This window comes from Eurosta solidaginis, chromosome 1, assembly GCF_040869045.1.
Source record: "Eurosta solidaginis isolate ZX-2024a chromosome 1, ASM4086904v1, whole genome shotgun sequence".
Taxonomy (NCBI): domain Eukaryota; kingdom Metazoa; phylum Arthropoda; class Insecta; order Diptera; family Tephritidae; genus Eurosta; species Eurosta solidaginis.
This window is the reverse complement of record NC_090319.1, coordinates 394,265,939-394,283,620: the sequence shown is the minus strand read 5'-3', so window position 1 is coordinate 394,283,620 and position 17,682 is coordinate 394,265,939. Positions and strand designations below refer to the sequence as shown.

At 36.1% G+C, this 17,682-nt stretch overlaps 2 protein-coding genes across 2 annotated transcripts; both read right to left on the bottom strand.

The window, feature by feature from the left end:
* Window positions 1-3,566: 3,566 nt before the first annotated feature.
* Window positions 3,567-4,105, bottom strand: LOC137245794 (cecropin-1-like). Its single transcript, XM_067776980.1, has 2 exons — window positions 3,891-4,105; window positions 3,567-3,804 (listed from the first exon to the last, which is right to left on the bottom strand). Exons 1-2 carry the CDS (start codon window positions 3,987-3,989, stop codon window positions 3,712-3,714), a joined length of 192 nt encoding a protein of 63 aa, XP_067633081.1. The 5' UTR covers window positions 3,990-4,105; the 3' UTR covers window positions 3,567-3,711.
* Window positions 4,106-10,432: 6,327 nt separating this feature from the next.
* On the bottom strand, window positions 10,433-10,971 carry LOC137245790 (cecropin-1-like). Its single transcript, XM_067776965.1, has 2 exons — window positions 10,757-10,971; window positions 10,433-10,670 (listed from the first exon to the last, which is right to left on the bottom strand). Exons 1-2 carry the CDS (start codon window positions 10,853-10,855, stop codon window positions 10,578-10,580), a joined length of 192 nt encoding a protein of 63 aa, XP_067633066.1. The 5' UTR covers window positions 10,856-10,971; the 3' UTR covers window positions 10,433-10,577.
* Between the last annotated feature and the right edge of the window lie 6,711 nt (window positions 10,972-17,682).

Genomic DNA, 17,682 nt, shown 5'->3' with positions numbered 1-17,682 from the left:
TCCCTCTTAAAATGCTCAGTAACACCTTTCGTTTGATACCCATATCGTACAAACATTCTAGAGTCACACCTGGCCCACCCTAATGGCGATATCTCGAAAAGGCGTCCACCTATAGAACTAAGGATTACTCCCTTTTAAAATACTCATTACCACCTTTCATTTGATACCCATATCGTACAAACACATTCTAGAGTCACCCTGGCCCACCCTAATGGCGATATCTCGAAAAGGCGTCCACCTATAGACCTAATGCCCACTCCCTCTTAAAATGCTCAGTAACACCTTTCGTTTGATACCCATACCGTACAAACATTCTAGAGTCACCCTTGGTCCAGCTTTATGGCGATATCTCGAAAAGGCGTCCACCTATAGAACTAAGGATTACTCCCTTTTAAAATACTCTTTACCACCTTTCATTTGATACCCATATCGTACAAACACATTCTAGAGTCACCCTGGCCCACCCTAATGGCGATATCTCGAAAAGGCGTCCACCTATAGACCTAATGCCCACTCCCTCTTAAAATGCTCAGTAACACCTTTCGTTTGATACCCATATCGTACAAACATTCTAGAGTCACCCTTGGTCCACCTTTATGGCGATATCTCGAAAAGGCGTCCACCTATAGAACTAAGGATTACTCCCTTTTAAAATACTCCTTACCACCTTTCATTTGATACCCATATCGTACAAACACATTCTAGAGTCACCCCTGGCCCACCCTAATGGCGATATCCTGAAAAGGCGTCCACCTATAGACCTAATGCCCACTCCCTCTTAAAATGCTCAGTAACACCTTTCGTTTGATACCCATATCGTACAAACATTCTAGAGTCACCCCTGGCCCACCCTAATGGCGATATCTCGAAAGGGCGTCCACCTATAGACCTAATGCCCACTCCCTCTTAAAATGCTCAGTAACACCTTTCGTTTGATGCACATATCGTACAAACACATTCTAGAGTCACCCCTGGCCCACCCTAATGACGATATCTCGAAAAGGCGTCCACCTATAGACCTTATGCCCACTCCCTCTTAAAATGCTCAGTAACACCTTTCGTTTGATACCCATACCGTACAAACAGTCTAGAGTCACCCCTGGCCCACCCTAATGGCGATATCTCGAAAAGGTGTCCACCTATAGACCTAATGCCCACTCCCTCTTAAAATGCTCAGTAACACCTTTCATTTGATTCCCATATCGTACAAACACATTCTAGAGACACCCCTGGTCCACCTTTATGGCGATATCTCGAAACGGCGTCCACCTATGGAACTAAGGATCACTCCTTTTCAAAATACTCATTAACAGCTTTCATTTGATACCCATATCGTACAAACACATTATAGAATCACCCCTGGTCCACCTTAATGGGGACATCTCGAAAAGGCGTCCACCGATAGACCTAAGGCCCACTCCCTCTTAAAATGCTCAGTAACACCTTTCATTTGATACCCATATCGTACAAACAAATTCTAGAGTCAGCCCTGGTCTACCTTTATGGCGATATCCCTAAATGGCGTTCATCCATAGAACTATGGCCTACTCTCTCTTAAAATACTCTTTAATACCTTTCATTTGATACACATGTTATACAACCACATTCCAGGGTTACCCCAGATTGATTTTCCTTATTTTGTCTCCATAGCTCTCAACTGAGTATGTTATGTTCGGTTACACCCGAACTTAGCCTTCCTTACTTGTTTAATTTGACTTAAAATTTTTTTTTTAAAGTGGGCGTGGTCGTTCTCCGATTTTGCTAATTTTTATTAGGCATACATATAGTAATAGGAGTAACGTTCCTGCCAAATTTCATCATGATATCTTCAACGACTTCCAAATTACAGCTTGCAGAACTTCTAAATTACTTTCTTTAAAAAGCGGGCGGTGCCACGCCCATTATCCAAAATTTTACTAGTTTTCTATTCTGCGTCATAAGTTCAACTCACCTACCAAGTTTCATCGCTTTATCTGTCTTTGGTAATGAAATATCGCACTTTTTCGATTTTTCGAAATTTTCGATATCGAAAAAGTGGGCGTGGTTATTGTCCGATATCGTTCATTTTAAATAGCGATCTGAGATGAGTGCCCAGGAACCTACATACCAAATTTTATCAAGATACCTCAAAATTTACTCAAGTTATCGTGTTAACGGACGGGCGGACGGACGGACATGGCTCAATCAAATTTTTTTCGATACTGATGATTTTGATATATGGAAGTCTATATCTATCTCGATTCCTTTATACCTGTACAACCAACCGTTATCCAATCAAAGTTAATATACTCTGTGAGCTCTGCTCAACTGGGTATAATAAATACAAGACGCCATATGCTTCCGAAGTAATCTAGGCCGAGCTTCTCTTCCAATTTGTTTCGTGCTCCTTTTAAAGTTTCCCAACAAATTGGCCGGACGGGACCTAAATACCGTTCCAAGAAGATTAAGTCCACAGTGCTGCAACAAGAAAAAATAGTTAGATCCCTGGCATTAGCCGCCCCGTGATCGCAATGCAAGAACTGTCTCCCGGCTCCTCCGCATCATCTGAAAGACAGCGTTAGTCTATATGCGTCAAAAAGACTATTCCCTACTACAAGTCATTCTCTGTAAGCTGTTAACTATGGCAGTTTTGCATTACGTCTGGATCTCGTTAGTAGACAGGATTTGTTTTACATATTTAGTAACGTCCATGGCGCAACCGCCTTTTTCACAATATTTTTGGTTTACTTCCACTCTTCTACACCGATATCATTCATACATTGCCAAGAGACAGATGTATGTATCTCCGAAGGAAGAAAGAAATAAACCCTAGGATATATGAACAATATTGCATTTAAAGTAGATCTTACGATTTCCCGAGCTTGTTTGAGAAGAGGTTTCTCGCGAGTCTCGGCCTTCTCTCGAGATTATTGAATCTCGTATTACTCGTAAGGCTCGCGAGCTTCTCCACATTCAATTTAATCGATTCATTGGCTGATTTATATAGACCTTACGATTTCTTCTGGAGCACAAGCGAAAACGTCCACAAAACTACAAGTAAAAAACACCGATATGTACAGAATAGTGCCAATACAGCGACTGAATTGAAAGTCGAGAAGCTCGCGAGCATTACGAGTATTTCGAGATTCGTGAATCTCGCGAGAAGCCGTGTTCTCGATGTCTCGTTAAAAAAATAAAATATTGTGAACAAAATGATATGTATAATAAATATGTTTTGAGTTAAATGTCATCGGAAAGCAATATAATCAACAAAAAAGTCACAAGTAAAAAAAACCAAGTGTATAAATACTGTCCATACAGCAATTAGTTTATGTCGAGAAGCTCGCGAGATTTACGAGTACTTCGAGACACGAACATCTCTCGAGAAGTCGAGTTCTCGATTTCTTGGGTCTCGAAAATCTCGCTTGTGTTCGAGAAGAAATCGTAAGCTCTAATTTAAATCAACGTCTTGGCAAGGGAAAGAATCAATGCGAAACATCTGCTTTTGATAAGTCCTTGCTCAGAGTTTTCTCTCCTCAGTTCTCAAACGTAAAAAGGAGCAAATTCCTTCAAAAAAAGCCAAGTAGTTTTGATAAGCTTTTTTATTTTCTAAACTCTTACTTATATGAATTTTATAATAAATTGTTTGATGGTAAAATAAATAATGAAATAGGAACTATCAAAGGGTACATCTTGAAAGGCTGATGATTTTTTAATATCTGGAAATCAGTTCTAACCCCGTGCGGTGGCTGCAACATTGGCAGCCTGTTGAGCTACACTAAGGCCCTGAATGGTGGCATCCCTCGTGTGCTGGCCAATACGTTCCTATGCGAATATAAAGAACAAAATTAGTTTTCCACAAATATACAGTTTTTCAAAGCATTCATGAGAAAAAATTGAAAAGTACTTACGATTTTCTTTCCGATCTTCTTTAGCCAACCCGCCTCAGTTTGTCCAGCGAACACACCAAAAACCACAGCCAAAAAGATAAAAAATTTGTTGAAGTTCATTATGGTTAAGGTTTTGTGTGTTTGAGTAAAACAAATTATTAAAAAATGTAGCTTGATTGCTCGTAATGGCGCGCTATTGCTCTTGCTTGGGTGCTGAAGTGAGTTTGATAACAAAACGTCCGACGGCAATTGCTTTTATAGGTACGAGTGCCGCCAGTCCGGCTACAGTTTACGGGGAATCACAGATGCATATAGCCATACTTAAGTATGTATGTACACATATAATAAGATCTGCGTTACGAAATATTGAAATAGTAAGTATTATTAATTGCGGAACTCGAAATGATAAGACAACATTTTTCCCCGAGCTTATACTTTTGTATGGGTATATACATATGTGTATGCACATTTAAAGGGGCAAAGAAATTGCCTGAGTAAAAAAATAAAAAATTCTTATTAATTTTTGATAAAGCGGAGTGCTAAAACTACCTGCCGCGGGAACTCCCTGAAGAGTTGGAAGGATAAGTTACATCTTATAACGAATAACGGAAATTTGTGTGTAGTGTACAAGGTAACTGGCAGTTCCTTTTCGTGTTTTATTTGTGTTTTTTCGGGTAGATTTACCAAGTCTGTAGCTGCTCTGATAAGTTTCAGTAAATTTGTTATGGGATCGCATCTACAGTGGAGCAGCAAGGAAGGCAGTCGGCATGATCTAGGGGTGCTCTATGGCTAGTCATGTCGGCTGGGCGGGGTTCTTGCCAACTCTGCTGTCCTGCGCCATAAACAGGAAAAAGGTCATATCATTGCTAAAGATTAAACAGCCAATGAATTTTGGAAAAGGGGAGTGGCACTGTCCATTTATGCTAAAAAGTTTGAGCTTAGTAACCGCTTTACCAATTTGTACCAAACTCGATAGACGTATTGATTTCTATAAAAATTTAATACTCGTTTGAATGCAAAATGCCTAAGCTTTAAAATAAATTTGATAAACTTTAGAGAAATGCAATAATGAAAAGTATATATTTATAAATTACTAAATTAATTAATTCTTTTATTTGAAATAAAAAATTAACTTGTACATAGATATCTTATTTTTCAATAAAGGCATAAAATTGATTAGTAAATCTCTTTTTCATTGTTGTTATAAGAAGTGAGAAACTTATTTTATCTTAACATAGTAATCGTCACTGGAACATATATCTAACAAAGCAACCATTTCTGAGCTATACGCATCTGTAAGATCTTTTTGTGTTCTTACATACCTCATAGATGATATGACTGGATCAGAAGAGATAGCTAACATGATAAAAAGGTCTTCGTTTTGTCTAACTCATGATACTTTGTAGGTGTTCATACATTTATATCTTTTGTAGTCCTTGTTCTTAGATTCTTGAGCTTCTTCAGACAATTCTCCTAATGGTAAGCACTGACACTCCATTAATTTTTTTCCATGTGCCAAAAATTTATGTACAGTTGGTGTAAGTTTCTTCTCAGGATAATTTTGATGCAGCAACTCTGTAGTTTTAGATGCATATTCTCCAAATTTGGGTCCATTAACTGGTTCATGGCAGTTTAAAATATTTAAAATTACTCCCAATCTTTTCACAATATCTCTATCAACTCCTGTTATGCGAGCAGTCACTTCATCGTTTTCAAAAAATCTTCTTGAGGAGTTACCATCATTTGTAATTCCGTATCCATACTTTGGGCAGTCAACTGTAAGGCCAATCTCTTTATAGAATGCATCCTGAATTATTTTTTTTCTCCTGTTTTGTTTCTCCTTACATGTTGTATTGTCGTTGACAATTTCTCCTTGTTGTGGTAGTGTATAAGCCAGCTTCAAAACAAATTCCATACATCTTATCCTAGCATGCAAAGGAGATACTCCATACTCATAATTCAGTTCGTCAGTTATTGAATCATCAATATTTTCAAAGTCCTTTTGGCTCTTCTTACAAATTGCACATTTCATTGTAGATGTCGTATTTGTTCAAAACTTTTCCATCGACCATTGTTAGAAGAAAATCATGCTTTATTGTAATGACATTCCCCTCTTCAATTTCAATTATTGTTGGTTCTAATTTGGCAAATTGATTTTTTATATCGCTCACTGTAGCTTTTATGAGTTCTGAAGACTCCTTCTCGTATTTAAATAATATCGGGCGGCACAATATTGTTGATGACGGACGTGGATTTTTCCAATATTCTGAAGCTTCATCTTTTAGTCGTAATGGAACGATAGAAGCCATAAACATATTACTATCTGTAATTGTTTCATCGTCTACATTTATTCTTTGTTTATATGCGCTTTGTCCTGATGATCCATCACAGCCCCACTTAGTTATCAATGCTAGCTTCTTTGGCAGTGATTTCTTCAGTAAAACTTTGAAGGAGTCGTTTAGACGTATGATCCATTAAGTTTTGTAGCTCAATTTCAGCTGATACTTCGGTTATTTTGGGACTTAGAGGAACTGCTTCTTTCTTGGCTTGAGTAATTTTTTTTGTATCCAGGTAAAATATCGGCATTACGTTGCAATAATGACTTACGCAATATAATATATTTTTTCTTCTTAAAACCGAGATCTATAAACAGCGCCAAAGCTTCTTGGGGAGTGTTTTTCCTAGGAAGCGCATTTGGGGGTGGGGGAATGCTGTTTTTGATCCTCATCAGTCGCACTGGGCTTGCTACCGCAACTGCTTCTATTATATGAGACTTCACGTTTTCTTCGTCTTTTTTATATTTGGCCATAGCTTTTGTGGTATCAGACAGCTTCCTTTTCCTTGTAGAACACTTTTCTATGGGTTTTGTTGGTCTCCCTCTAGTTGGATTGGTTGACGTGCTAGGCGTTTCTTCGTCCAAAAAAGTTTTGTCAGCTAGCCACTTTTCATGCTTACTTAGAAATTTTGAATTGTTACGATAGATGTCCTTCCATTTTCTTTCTATCATAATGTATTGTAAACCAATTTTTTCTTGCGGGCCTTCCTTTTCTTTAATGCTTGCTTCACTCGCTAATTCTCTCATAATAGCCTCAACGAAGTCCCGTCTTGACTCTGTAGATTTAAACACCGCAAATATTTTCGAGTTTTCTAGATACATATTAGAATTGGCTTCGAGTGTATCTGAGTAAATATTAAACTGTGAACTATATTTAAAAATACTATTCACTTTATTTAAGTAAACAGAATACTTAGTTCCTTAATCTCCAAAAGACGGATGATAATGTGCATTATATGATGGATAGCTTTATATACCTACTGAAATTATTACAATGAATTTCAAGTATACAATTCGTAACTAAAACAATGTATGTTGTTAACAAGTTCCAACAACAAAAACGACCTTACGGCCGTACTGAATTATATATACCCGCTCAGGCGCGTATTTATGCCCAAGGTTGTTTAACTTTATTTGATGTAAAAAGTGAAGTTGCAGCTGGACGCAGGTAGACTTTATGAATTTAGTAACTGAATATTTCACAAATAACTACTGTTAATTTGACGGAGCACATATTTTAACATATTTTTTTTCCATCAAAGTCTTAAAAAGGGCCTAAAAATAGGCATTTCGAAAAACCGGTATATCCCCCAACTTTTAAGAAAAAAAAACAATTTTTTTTTTTTTGTTTCAATCCTAAATTAAATTAGCTTTCATTGCTGTATAAGAAAACGACAACCGGCCGCCTGGTTTACTCACAAAACCATTTTAAATACAACGAAAAAGAAGAAAAATTTCAAATTTTTCCCAATGTTGAAAATTGGTCAACTTTGAGCGGCTCTACCTAGTAAACTATAATTTTCTGTGAAAAACATATTCTTAATTCCCGGAAAATTCTCTATTAGAAACATGTATTAGATTTAGCGAACGCTTTCATGATTTTTTTGATTTTTGCCATGCTTTAACGGCAGAGGCGCCACTGTGCGTCGTTCCCTCTTCTTTCATTTTGATAGTCTTAATTTATATTCATGGGGGTATTTCTATTCAATAACACTAACAGTATTCCTGCCAAGATTCCAAGGGCTGTTGATTTCGCCTTGTAGAACTTTTTCATTTTCTTCTACTTAATATGGTAGGTGTCACACCCATTTTACAAAGTTTTTTCCAAAGTTATATTTTGCGTCAATAAACCAATCCAATTACCATGTTTCATCCCTTTTTTCGTATTTGGTAAAGAATTATGGAATTTTTTTGATTTTTCGTAATTTTCGATATCGAAAAAGGGGGCGTGGTCATAGTCGGATTTCGGCCATATTTTATACCAATACAAAGTGAGTTCAGATAATTACGTGAACTGAGTTTAGTAAAGATATATCGATTTTTGCTCAAGTTATCGTGTTAACGGCCGAGCGGATGGACAGACGGTCGACTGTGTATAAAAACTGGGCATGTCTTCAACCGATTTCGCCCTTTTTCACAGAAAACAGTTATCGTCCTAGAGTCTAAGCCCCTACCAAACTTCACAAGGATTGGTAAATTTTTGTTCGACTTATGGCATTAAAAGTATTCTAGACGAATTAAATGAAAAAGGGCGGAGCCACGCCTATTTTGAAATTTTCTTTTATTTTTGTATTTTGTTGCACCATATCATTACTGGAGTTGAATGTTGACATAATTTACTTATATACTGTAAAGATATTAACATTTTTTAATTTGACTTAAAATTTTTTTTTTAAAGTGGGCGTGGTCGTTCTCCGATTTTGCTAATTTTTATTAGGCATACATATAGTAATAGGAGTAACGTTCCTGCCAAATTTCATCATGATATCTTCAACGACTTCCAAATTACAGCTTGCAGAACTTCTAAATTACTTTCTTTAAAAAGCGGGCGGTGCCACGCCCATTATCCAAAATTTTACTAGTTTTCTATTCTGCGTCATAAGTTCAACTCACCTACCAAGTTTCATCGCTTTATCTGTCTTTGGTAATGAAATATCGCACTTTTTCGATTTTTCGAAATTTTCGATATCGAAAAAGTGGGCGTGGTTATTGTCCGATATCGTTCATTTTAAATAGCGATCTGAGATGAGTGCCCAGGAACCTACATACCAAATTTTATCAAGATACCTCAAAATTTACTCAAGTTATCGTGTTAACGGACGGGCGGACGGACGGACATGGCTCAATCAAATTTTTTTCGATACTGATGATTTTGATATATGGAAGTCTATATCTATCTCGATTCCTTTATACCTGTACAACCAACCGTTATCCAATCAAAGTTAATATACTCTGTGAGCTCTGCTCAACTGGGTATAATAAATACAAGACGCCATATGCTTCCGAAGTAATCTAGGCCGAGCTTCTCTTCCAATTTGTTTCGTGCTCCTTTTAAAGTTTCCCAACAAATTGGCCGGACGGGACCTAAATACCGTTCCAAGAAGATTAAGTCCACAGTGCTGCAACAAGAAAAAATAGTTAGATCCCTGGCATTAGCCGCCCCGTGATCGCAATGCAAGAACTGTCTCCCGGCTCCTCCGCATCATCTGAAAGACAGCGTTCGTCTATATGCGTCAACAAGACTATTCCCTACTACAAGTCATTCTCTGTAAGCTGTTAACTATGGCAGTTTTGCATTACGTCTGGATCTCGTTAGTAGACAGGATTTGTTTTACATATTTAGTAACGTCCATGGCGCAACCGCCTTTTTCACAATATTTTTGGTTTACTTCCACTCTTCTACACCGATATCATTCATACATTGCCAAGAGACAGATGTATGTATCTCCGAAGGAAGAAAGAAATAAACCCTAGGATATATGAACAATATTGCATTTAAAGTAGATCTTACGATTTCCCGAGCTTGTTTGAGAAGAGATTTCTCGCGAGTCTCGGCCTTCTCTCGAGATTATTGAATCTCGTATTACTCGTAAGGCTCGCGAGCTTCTCCACATTCAATTTAATCGATTCATTGGCTGATTTATATAGACCTTACGATTTCTTCTGGAGCACAAGCGAAAACGTCCACAAAACTACAAGTAAAAAACACCGATATGTACAGAATAGTGCCAATACAGCGACTGAATTGAAAGTCGAGAAGCTCGCGAGCATTACGAGTATTTCGAGATTCGTGAATCTCGCGAGAAGCCGTGTTCTCGATGTCTCGTTAAAAAAATAAAATATTGTGAACAAAATGATATGTATAATAAATATGTTTTGAGTTAAATGTCATCGGAAAGCAATATAATCAACAAAAAAGTCACAAGTAAAAAAAACCAAGTGTATAAATACTGTCCATACAGCAATTAGTTTATGTCGAGAAGCTCGCGAGATTTACGAGTACTTCGAGACACGAACATCTCTCGAGAAGTCGAGTTCTCGATTTCTTGGGTCTCGAAAATCTCGCTTGTGTTCGAGAAGAAATCGTAAGCTCTAATTTAAATCAACGTCTTGGCAAGGGAAAGAATCAATGCGAAACATCTGCTTTTGATAAGTCCTTGCTCAGAGTTTTCTCTCCTCAGTTCTCAAACGTAAAAAGGAGCAAATTCCTTCAAAAAAAGCCAAGTAGTTTTGATAAGCTTTTTTATTTTCTAAACTCTTACTTATATGAATTTTATAATAAATTGTTTGATGGTAAAATAAATAATGAAATAGGAACTATCAAAGGGTACATCTTGAAAGGCTGATGATTTTTTAATATCTGGAAATCAGTTCTAACCCCGTGCGGTGGCTGCAACATTGGCAGCCTGTTGAGCTACACTAAGGCCCTGAATGGTGGCATCCCTCGTGTGCTGGCCAATACGTTCCTATGCGAATATAAAGAACAAAATTAGTTTTCCACAAATATACAGTTTTTCAAAGCATTCATGAGAAAAAATTGAAAAGTACTTACGATTTTCTTTCCGATCTTCTTTAGCCAACCCGCCTCAGTTTGTCCAGCGAACACACCAAAAACCACAGCCAAAAAGATAAAAAATTTGTTGAAGTTCATTATGGTTAAGGTTTTGTGTGTTTGAGTAAAACAAATTATTAAAAAATGTAGCTTGATTGCTCGTAATGGCGCGCTATTGCTCTTGCTTGGGTGCTGAAGTGAGTTTGATAACAAAACGTCCGACGGCAATTGCTTTTATAGGTACGAGTGCCGCCAGTCCGGCTACAGTTTACGGGGAATCACAGATGCATATAGCCATACTTAAGTATGTATGTACACATATAATAAGATCTGCGTTACGAAATATTGAAATAGTAAGTATTATTAATTGCGGAACTCGAAATGATAAGACAACATTTTTCCCCGAGCTTATACTTTTGTATGGGTATATACATATGTGTATGCACATTTAAAGGGGCAAAGAAATTGCCTGAGTAAAAAAATAAAAAATTCTTATTAATTTTTGATAAAGCGGAGTGCTAAAACTACCTGCCGCGGGAACTCCCTGAAGAGTTGGAAGGATAAGTTACATCTTATAACGAATAACGGAAATTTGTGTGTAGTGTACAAGGTAACTGGCAGTTCCTTTTCGTGTTTTATTTGTGTTTTTTCGGGTAGATTTACCAGGTCTGTAGCTGCTCTGATAAGTTTCAGTAAATTTGTTATGGGATCGCATCTACAGTGGAGCAGCAAGGAAGGCAGTCGGCATGATCTAGGGGTGCTCTATGGCTAGTCATGTCGGCTGGGCGGGGTTCTTGCCAACTCTGCTGTCCTGCGCCATAAACAGGAAAAAGGTCATATCATTGCTAAAGATTAAACAGCCAATGAATTTTGGAAAAGGGGAGTGGCACTGTCCATTTATGCTAAAAAGTTTGAGCTTAGTAACCGCTTTACCAATTTGTACCAAACTCGATAGACGTATTGATTTCTATAAAAATTTAATACTCGTTTGAATGCAAAATGCCTAAGCTTTAAAATAAATTTGATAAACTTTAGAGAAATGCAATAATGAAAAGTATATATTTATAAATTACTAAATTAATTAATTCTTTTATTTGAAATAAAAAATTAACTTGTACATAGATATCTTATTTTTCAATAAAGGCATAAAATTGATTAGTAAATCTCTTTTTCATTGTTGTTATAAGAAGTGAGAAACTTATTTTATCTTAACATAGTAATCGTCACTGGAACATATATCTAACAAAGCAACCATTTCTGAGCTATACGCATCTGTAAGATCTTTTTGTGTTCTTACATACCTCATAGATGATATGACTGGATCAGAAGAGATAGCTAACATGATAAAAAGGTCTTCGTTTTGTCTAACTCATGATACTTTGTAGGTGTTCATACATTTATATCTTTTGTAGTCCTTGTTCTTAGATTCTTGAGCTTCTTCAGACAATTCTCCTAATGGTAAGCACTGACACTCCATTAATTTTTTTCCATGTGCCAAAAATTTATGTACCGTTGGTGTAAGTTTCTTCTCAGGATAATTTTGATGCAGCAACTCTGTAGTTTTAGATGCATATTCTCCAAATTTGGGTCCATTAACTGGTTCATGGCAGTTTAAAATATTTAAAATTACTCCCAATCTTTTCACAATATCTCTATCAACTCCTGTTATGCGAGCAGTCACTTCATCGTTTTCAAAAAATCTTCTTGAGGAGTTACCATCATTTGTAATTCCGTATCCATACTTTGGGCAGTCAACTCTAAGGCCAATCTCTTTATAGAATGCATCCTGAATTATTTTTTTTCTCCTGTTTTGTTTCTCCTTACATGTTGTATTGTCGTTGACAATTTCTCCTTGTTGTGGTAGTGTATAAGCCAGCTTCAAAACAAATTCCATACATCTTATCCTAGCATGCAAAGGAGATACTCCATACTCATAATTCAGTTCGTCAGTTATTGAATCATCAATATTTTCAAAGTCCTTTTGGCTCTTCTTACAAATTGCACATTTCATTGTAGATGTCGTATTTGTTCAAAACTTTTCCATCGACCATTGTTAGAAGAAAATCATGCTTTATTGTAATGACATTCCCCTCTTCAATTTCAATTATTGTTGGTTCTAATTTGGCAAATTGATTTTTTATATCGCTCACTGTAGCTTTTATGAGTTCTGAAGACTCCTTCTCGTATTTAAATAATATCGGGCGGCACAATATTGTTGATGACGGACGTGGATTTTTCCAATATTCTGAAGCTTCATCTTTTAGTCGTAATGGAACGATAGAAGCCATAAACATATTACTATCTGTAATTGTTTCATCGTCTACATTTATTCTTTGTTTATATGCGCTTTGTCCTGATGATCCATCACAGCCCCACTTAGTTATCAATGCTAGCTTCTTTGGCAGTGATTTCTTCAGTAAAACTTTGAAGGAGTCGTTTAGACGTATGATCCATTAAGTTTTGTAGCTCAATTTCAGCTGATACTTCGGTTATTTTGGGACTTAGAGGAACTGCTTCTTTCTTGGCTTGAGTAATTTTTTTTGTATCCAGGTAAAATATCGGCATTACGTTGCAATAATGACTTACGCAATATAATATATTTTTTTTTCTTAAAACCGAGATCTATAAACAGCGCCAAAGCTTCTTGGGGAGTGTTTTTCCTAGGAAGCGCATTTGGGGGTGGGGGAATGCTGTTTTTGATCCTCATCAGTCGCACTGGGCTTGCTACCGCAACTGCTTCTATTATATGAGACTTCACGTTTTCTTCGTCTTTTTTATATTTGGCCATAGCTTTTGTGGTATCAGACAGCTTCCTTTTCCTTGTAGAACACTTTTCTATGGGTTTTGTTGGTCTCCCTCTAGTTGGATTGGTTGACGTGCTAGGCGTTTCTTCGTCCAAAAAAGTTTTGTCAGCTAGCCACTTTTCATGCTTACTTAGAAATTTTTAATTGTTACGATAGATGTCCTTCCATTTTCTTTCTATCATAATGTATTGTAAACCAATTTTTTCTTGCGGGCCTTCCTTGTCTTTAATGCTTGCTTCACTCGCTAATTCTCTCATAATAGCCTCAACGAAGTCCCGTCTTGACTCTGTAGATTTAAACACCGCAAATATTTTCGAGTTTTCTAGATACATATTAGAATTGGCTTCGAGTGTATCTGAGTAAATATTAAACTGTGAACTATAGTTAAAAATACTATTCACTTTATTTAAGTAAACAGAATACTTAGTTCCTTAATCTCCAAAAGACGGATGATAATGTGCATTGTATGATGGATAGCTTTATATACCTACTGAAATTATTACAATGAATTTCAAGTATACAATTCGTAACTAAAACAATGTATGTTGTTAACAAGTTCCAACAAAAAAAACGACCTTACGGCCGTACTGAATTATATATACCTGCTCAGGCGCGTATTTATGCCCAAGGTTGTTTAACTTTATTTGATGTAAAAAGTGAAGTTGCAGCTGGACGCAGGTGGACTTTATGAATTTAGTAACTGAATATTTCACAAATAACTACTGTTAATTTGACGGAGCACATATTTTAACATATTTTTTTTCCATCAAAGTCTTAAAAAGGGCCTAAAAATAGGCATTTCGAAAAACCGGTATATCCCCCAACTTTTAAGAAAAAAAAACAATTTTTTTTTTTTTGTTTCAATCCTAAATTAAATTACCTTTCATTGCTATACAAGAAAACGACAACCGGCCGCCTGGTTTACTCACAAAACCATTTTAAATACAACGAAAAAGAAGAAAAATTTCAAATTTTTCCCAATGTTGAAAATTGGTCAACTTTGAGCGGCTCTACCTAGTAAACTATAATTTTCTGTGAAAAAACATATTCTTAATCCCCGGAAAATTCTCTATTAGAAACATGTATTAGATTTAGCGAACGCTTTCATGATTTTTTTGATTTTTGCCATGCTTTAACGGCAGAGGCGCCACTGTGCGTCGTTCCCTCTTCTTTCATTTTGATAGTCTTAATTTATATTCATGGGGGTATTTCGTTGCAAAAAGGGATCGCTAGTATAAGTCGTACATGTGAAAAAATTGAAAAAAAAAAAAAAACAGGCATTTAAAACTGGCTGGAAAAGAAAAAAAAATTTTTTTCAGGTTTTAAGCCAAACTTTTCCTAAAAATATTCAAATTAACTTCCAAACCTTTATTTTTATAAAAATTTGGGTAATTTTGAATAACAGGGTTAAAAAAGAATTTATTTTTATTAACATTTAAAATTTTTGCTCTGGTTGACCATTCTACGGAAATGCTCATATACAAAAAATTGTAACTAACTGTTGCTGTTTGGCCCTAAAAATCAGACAACTAAGATGACAGGAATGTTACACTTAAAGATTGTAATTTAGAATATATGAATCCAGCTCGCTTCGGATCAGCATCTTATCGTTCTAGGCTGAATGCCACTGGGCTGGTCTATCCCCTGACATATTTTGGTGAATAATGGTAACATCAGTAATACATCATGAATTCAACTGTCAAGAATGTTTTGGGGATCTTCTGATTAAGTTTGTTATTATATATTAGAAGAGCATATTTTTGAATCCCGACTCTCAACGAAAAATCAATAAAGCAGATGAACATGTAAATGAATTTTAAGGGACGGAAACACATTTAAGACTCATGATCACTTCCAAGTGTGACTGTAAAACTTTTCATCGAACCCGAAACCCATTTAAGTTCCGCCAAAGGCAGAAAGGTACAACTAAATAACTGACGTATATATGTATGTACTTTATATCAATAACACATGTTTCTTTTATGTCCAGTTTTTCAATAAAAGTTTCAACTGCAGTTGAAATTGAGGTCAGTTTAAGTGGCCAAATTGATTTTTTTATTTTTATTCGATCCTAAAAGTAATGTTAACTTGCACTGGTCCTTTGTATTCAATTTTGCATTGGCGTTAGGTGGCACTGATATGCTGAAAACAGCAATTTCTGTAATGGCTTTCGTAGCAAGGTATTTATTTTTCTACTCCTATTTCTTCAAACCCTATTTCATCACTACCGTTTCATATAGTTGGATTGGTTGACGTGCTAGGCGTTTCTTCGTCCAAAAAAGTTTTGTCAGCTAGCCACTTTTCATGCTTACTTAGAAATTTTGAATTATTAGGATAGACATCCTTCCATTTTCTTTCTATCATAATGTATTGTAAACCAATTTTTTCTTCCAGGCCTTCCTTTTATTTAATGCTTGTTTCACTCGCTAATTCTCTCATAATAGCCTCAACGAAGTCCCGTCTTGACTTTGTAGATTTAAACACCGCAAATAGTTACCAGTTTTCTAGATTAATATTAGAATTGGCTTCGAGTGTATCTGACTAAATATTAAACTGTGAACTATATTTAAAAATAATATTCACTTTATTTAAGTAAACAGAATACTTAGTTCCTTAATCTCCAAAAGACGGATGATAATGTGCATTGTATGATGGATAGCTTTATATACCTACTGAAATTATTACAATGAATTCCAGGGATACAATTCGTAACTAAAAAAAATGTATGTTGTTAACAAGTTCCAATAACAAAAACGACCTTACGGCCGTACTGAATTATATATACCTGCTCAGACGCGTATTTATGCCCAAGGTTGTTTAACTTTATTTGATGTAAAAAGTGAAGTTGCAGCTGAACTTTATGCAGGTAGACTTTATGAATTTAGGTAACTGAATATTTCACAAATAACTACTGTTAATTTGACGGAGCACATATTTTAACATTTTTTTTCCATCAAAGTTTTAAAAAGGGCCTAAAAATAGGCATTTCGAAAACAATTTTTTTTTGTTTCAATCCTAAATTAAATTATCTTTAATTGCTATACAAGAAAACGACAACCGGCCGCCTGGTTTACTCACAAAACCATTTTAAATACAACGAAAAAGAAGAAAATTTTCAAATTTTTCCCAATTTTGAAAATTGGTCAACTTTGAGCGGCTCTACCTGGTAAAATATAATTCTCTATTAGAAACATGTATTAGATTTAGCGAACGCTTTCATAATTTTTTTTGATTTTTGCGATGCTTTAACGGCAGAGGCGCCACTGTGCGTCGCTGGGAACAGTCCATTTCTTTGTGTTCTTCGGCTTCACCGGCAGGCTTTACGTCACTCGTACTATGGTTTCATCAATGGAAATATGTGATGTGACTGCTTTTTCAAAATTCCTACAGAAATTTCCGTGAAATACTCGCGAACTTTCGTAAATTTATCGTTGGGCGGTAAAGACGTACTGTCACAAAGATGAAGATATTGCTGAATTTCAAAAATCTATTTCGCCGCGTGCTTGCAGATACCAGCGTATTGTTGGTGTCACTACTCACTTCCCAGAACATTCTCAAATATTTTGGTAGCATCCGGTAAGTAGCAATATTGCAATGTATACTCTTACGTCTTCGGATTTTACATTGAGAGTGTGATTTCTCTGTAAAGCATACATATTGCTCATATCTGTAATGAGTTTTATGATTTCATCACTATACAGCAATTCGAAACACTCAACAGTAGTCGTATTTTGCTGGAAGTTTATAAAAAATTCTTCATGACAGTCTCCTTTGCCGTACGAAATAAAAGAAGTGGTGGTCTGCCAGTTTTTTACCGTGATTTCTTTTTTCTCGTTTTTCGGTGCCGGAAAGTCGTTTTCTTCTCCCTCTTCATCCTGGTAGTTTTTTCCAGATACACGATGTATATTTTATATTTCTACTTGAGACCGAAGTATGCGACTAGGAAGATGAAGAATATCAGCATCGTTTTCATCACCGCTGTCTTCGTCTGTTAACGTGCCATCATCAGAAGGAAATATAATAATATCACCTGGGTCTTCTTCGGCATTCAACTCTTCGATAATTTCATCCAAGGTCAATCTACGAGATGAAAACAAGCACTAAAATCTCACTTTCACAAGT

What these genes read in the sequence shown, in the direction of transcription:
- LOC137245794 (XM_067776980.1), bottom strand. Translation starts at nt 3,989, where the DNA reads ATGAACTTCAACAAATTTTTTATCTTTTTGGCTGTGGTTTTTGGTGTG. An exon ending in AGAAGATCGGAAAGAAAATC is followed by an intron (nt 3,805 to 3,890) that starts GTAAGTACTTTT and finishes ATATTCGCATAG; the next exon opens with GAACGTATTGGCCAGCACAC.
- LOC137245790 (XM_067776965.1), bottom strand. Translation starts at nt 10,855, where the DNA reads ATGAACTTCAACAAATTTTTTATCTTTTTGGCTGTGGTTTTTGGTGTG. An exon ending in AGAAGATCGGAAAGAAAATC is followed by an intron (nt 10,671 to 10,756) that starts GTAAGTACTTTT and finishes ATATTCGCATAG; the next exon opens with GAACGTATTGGCCAGCACAC.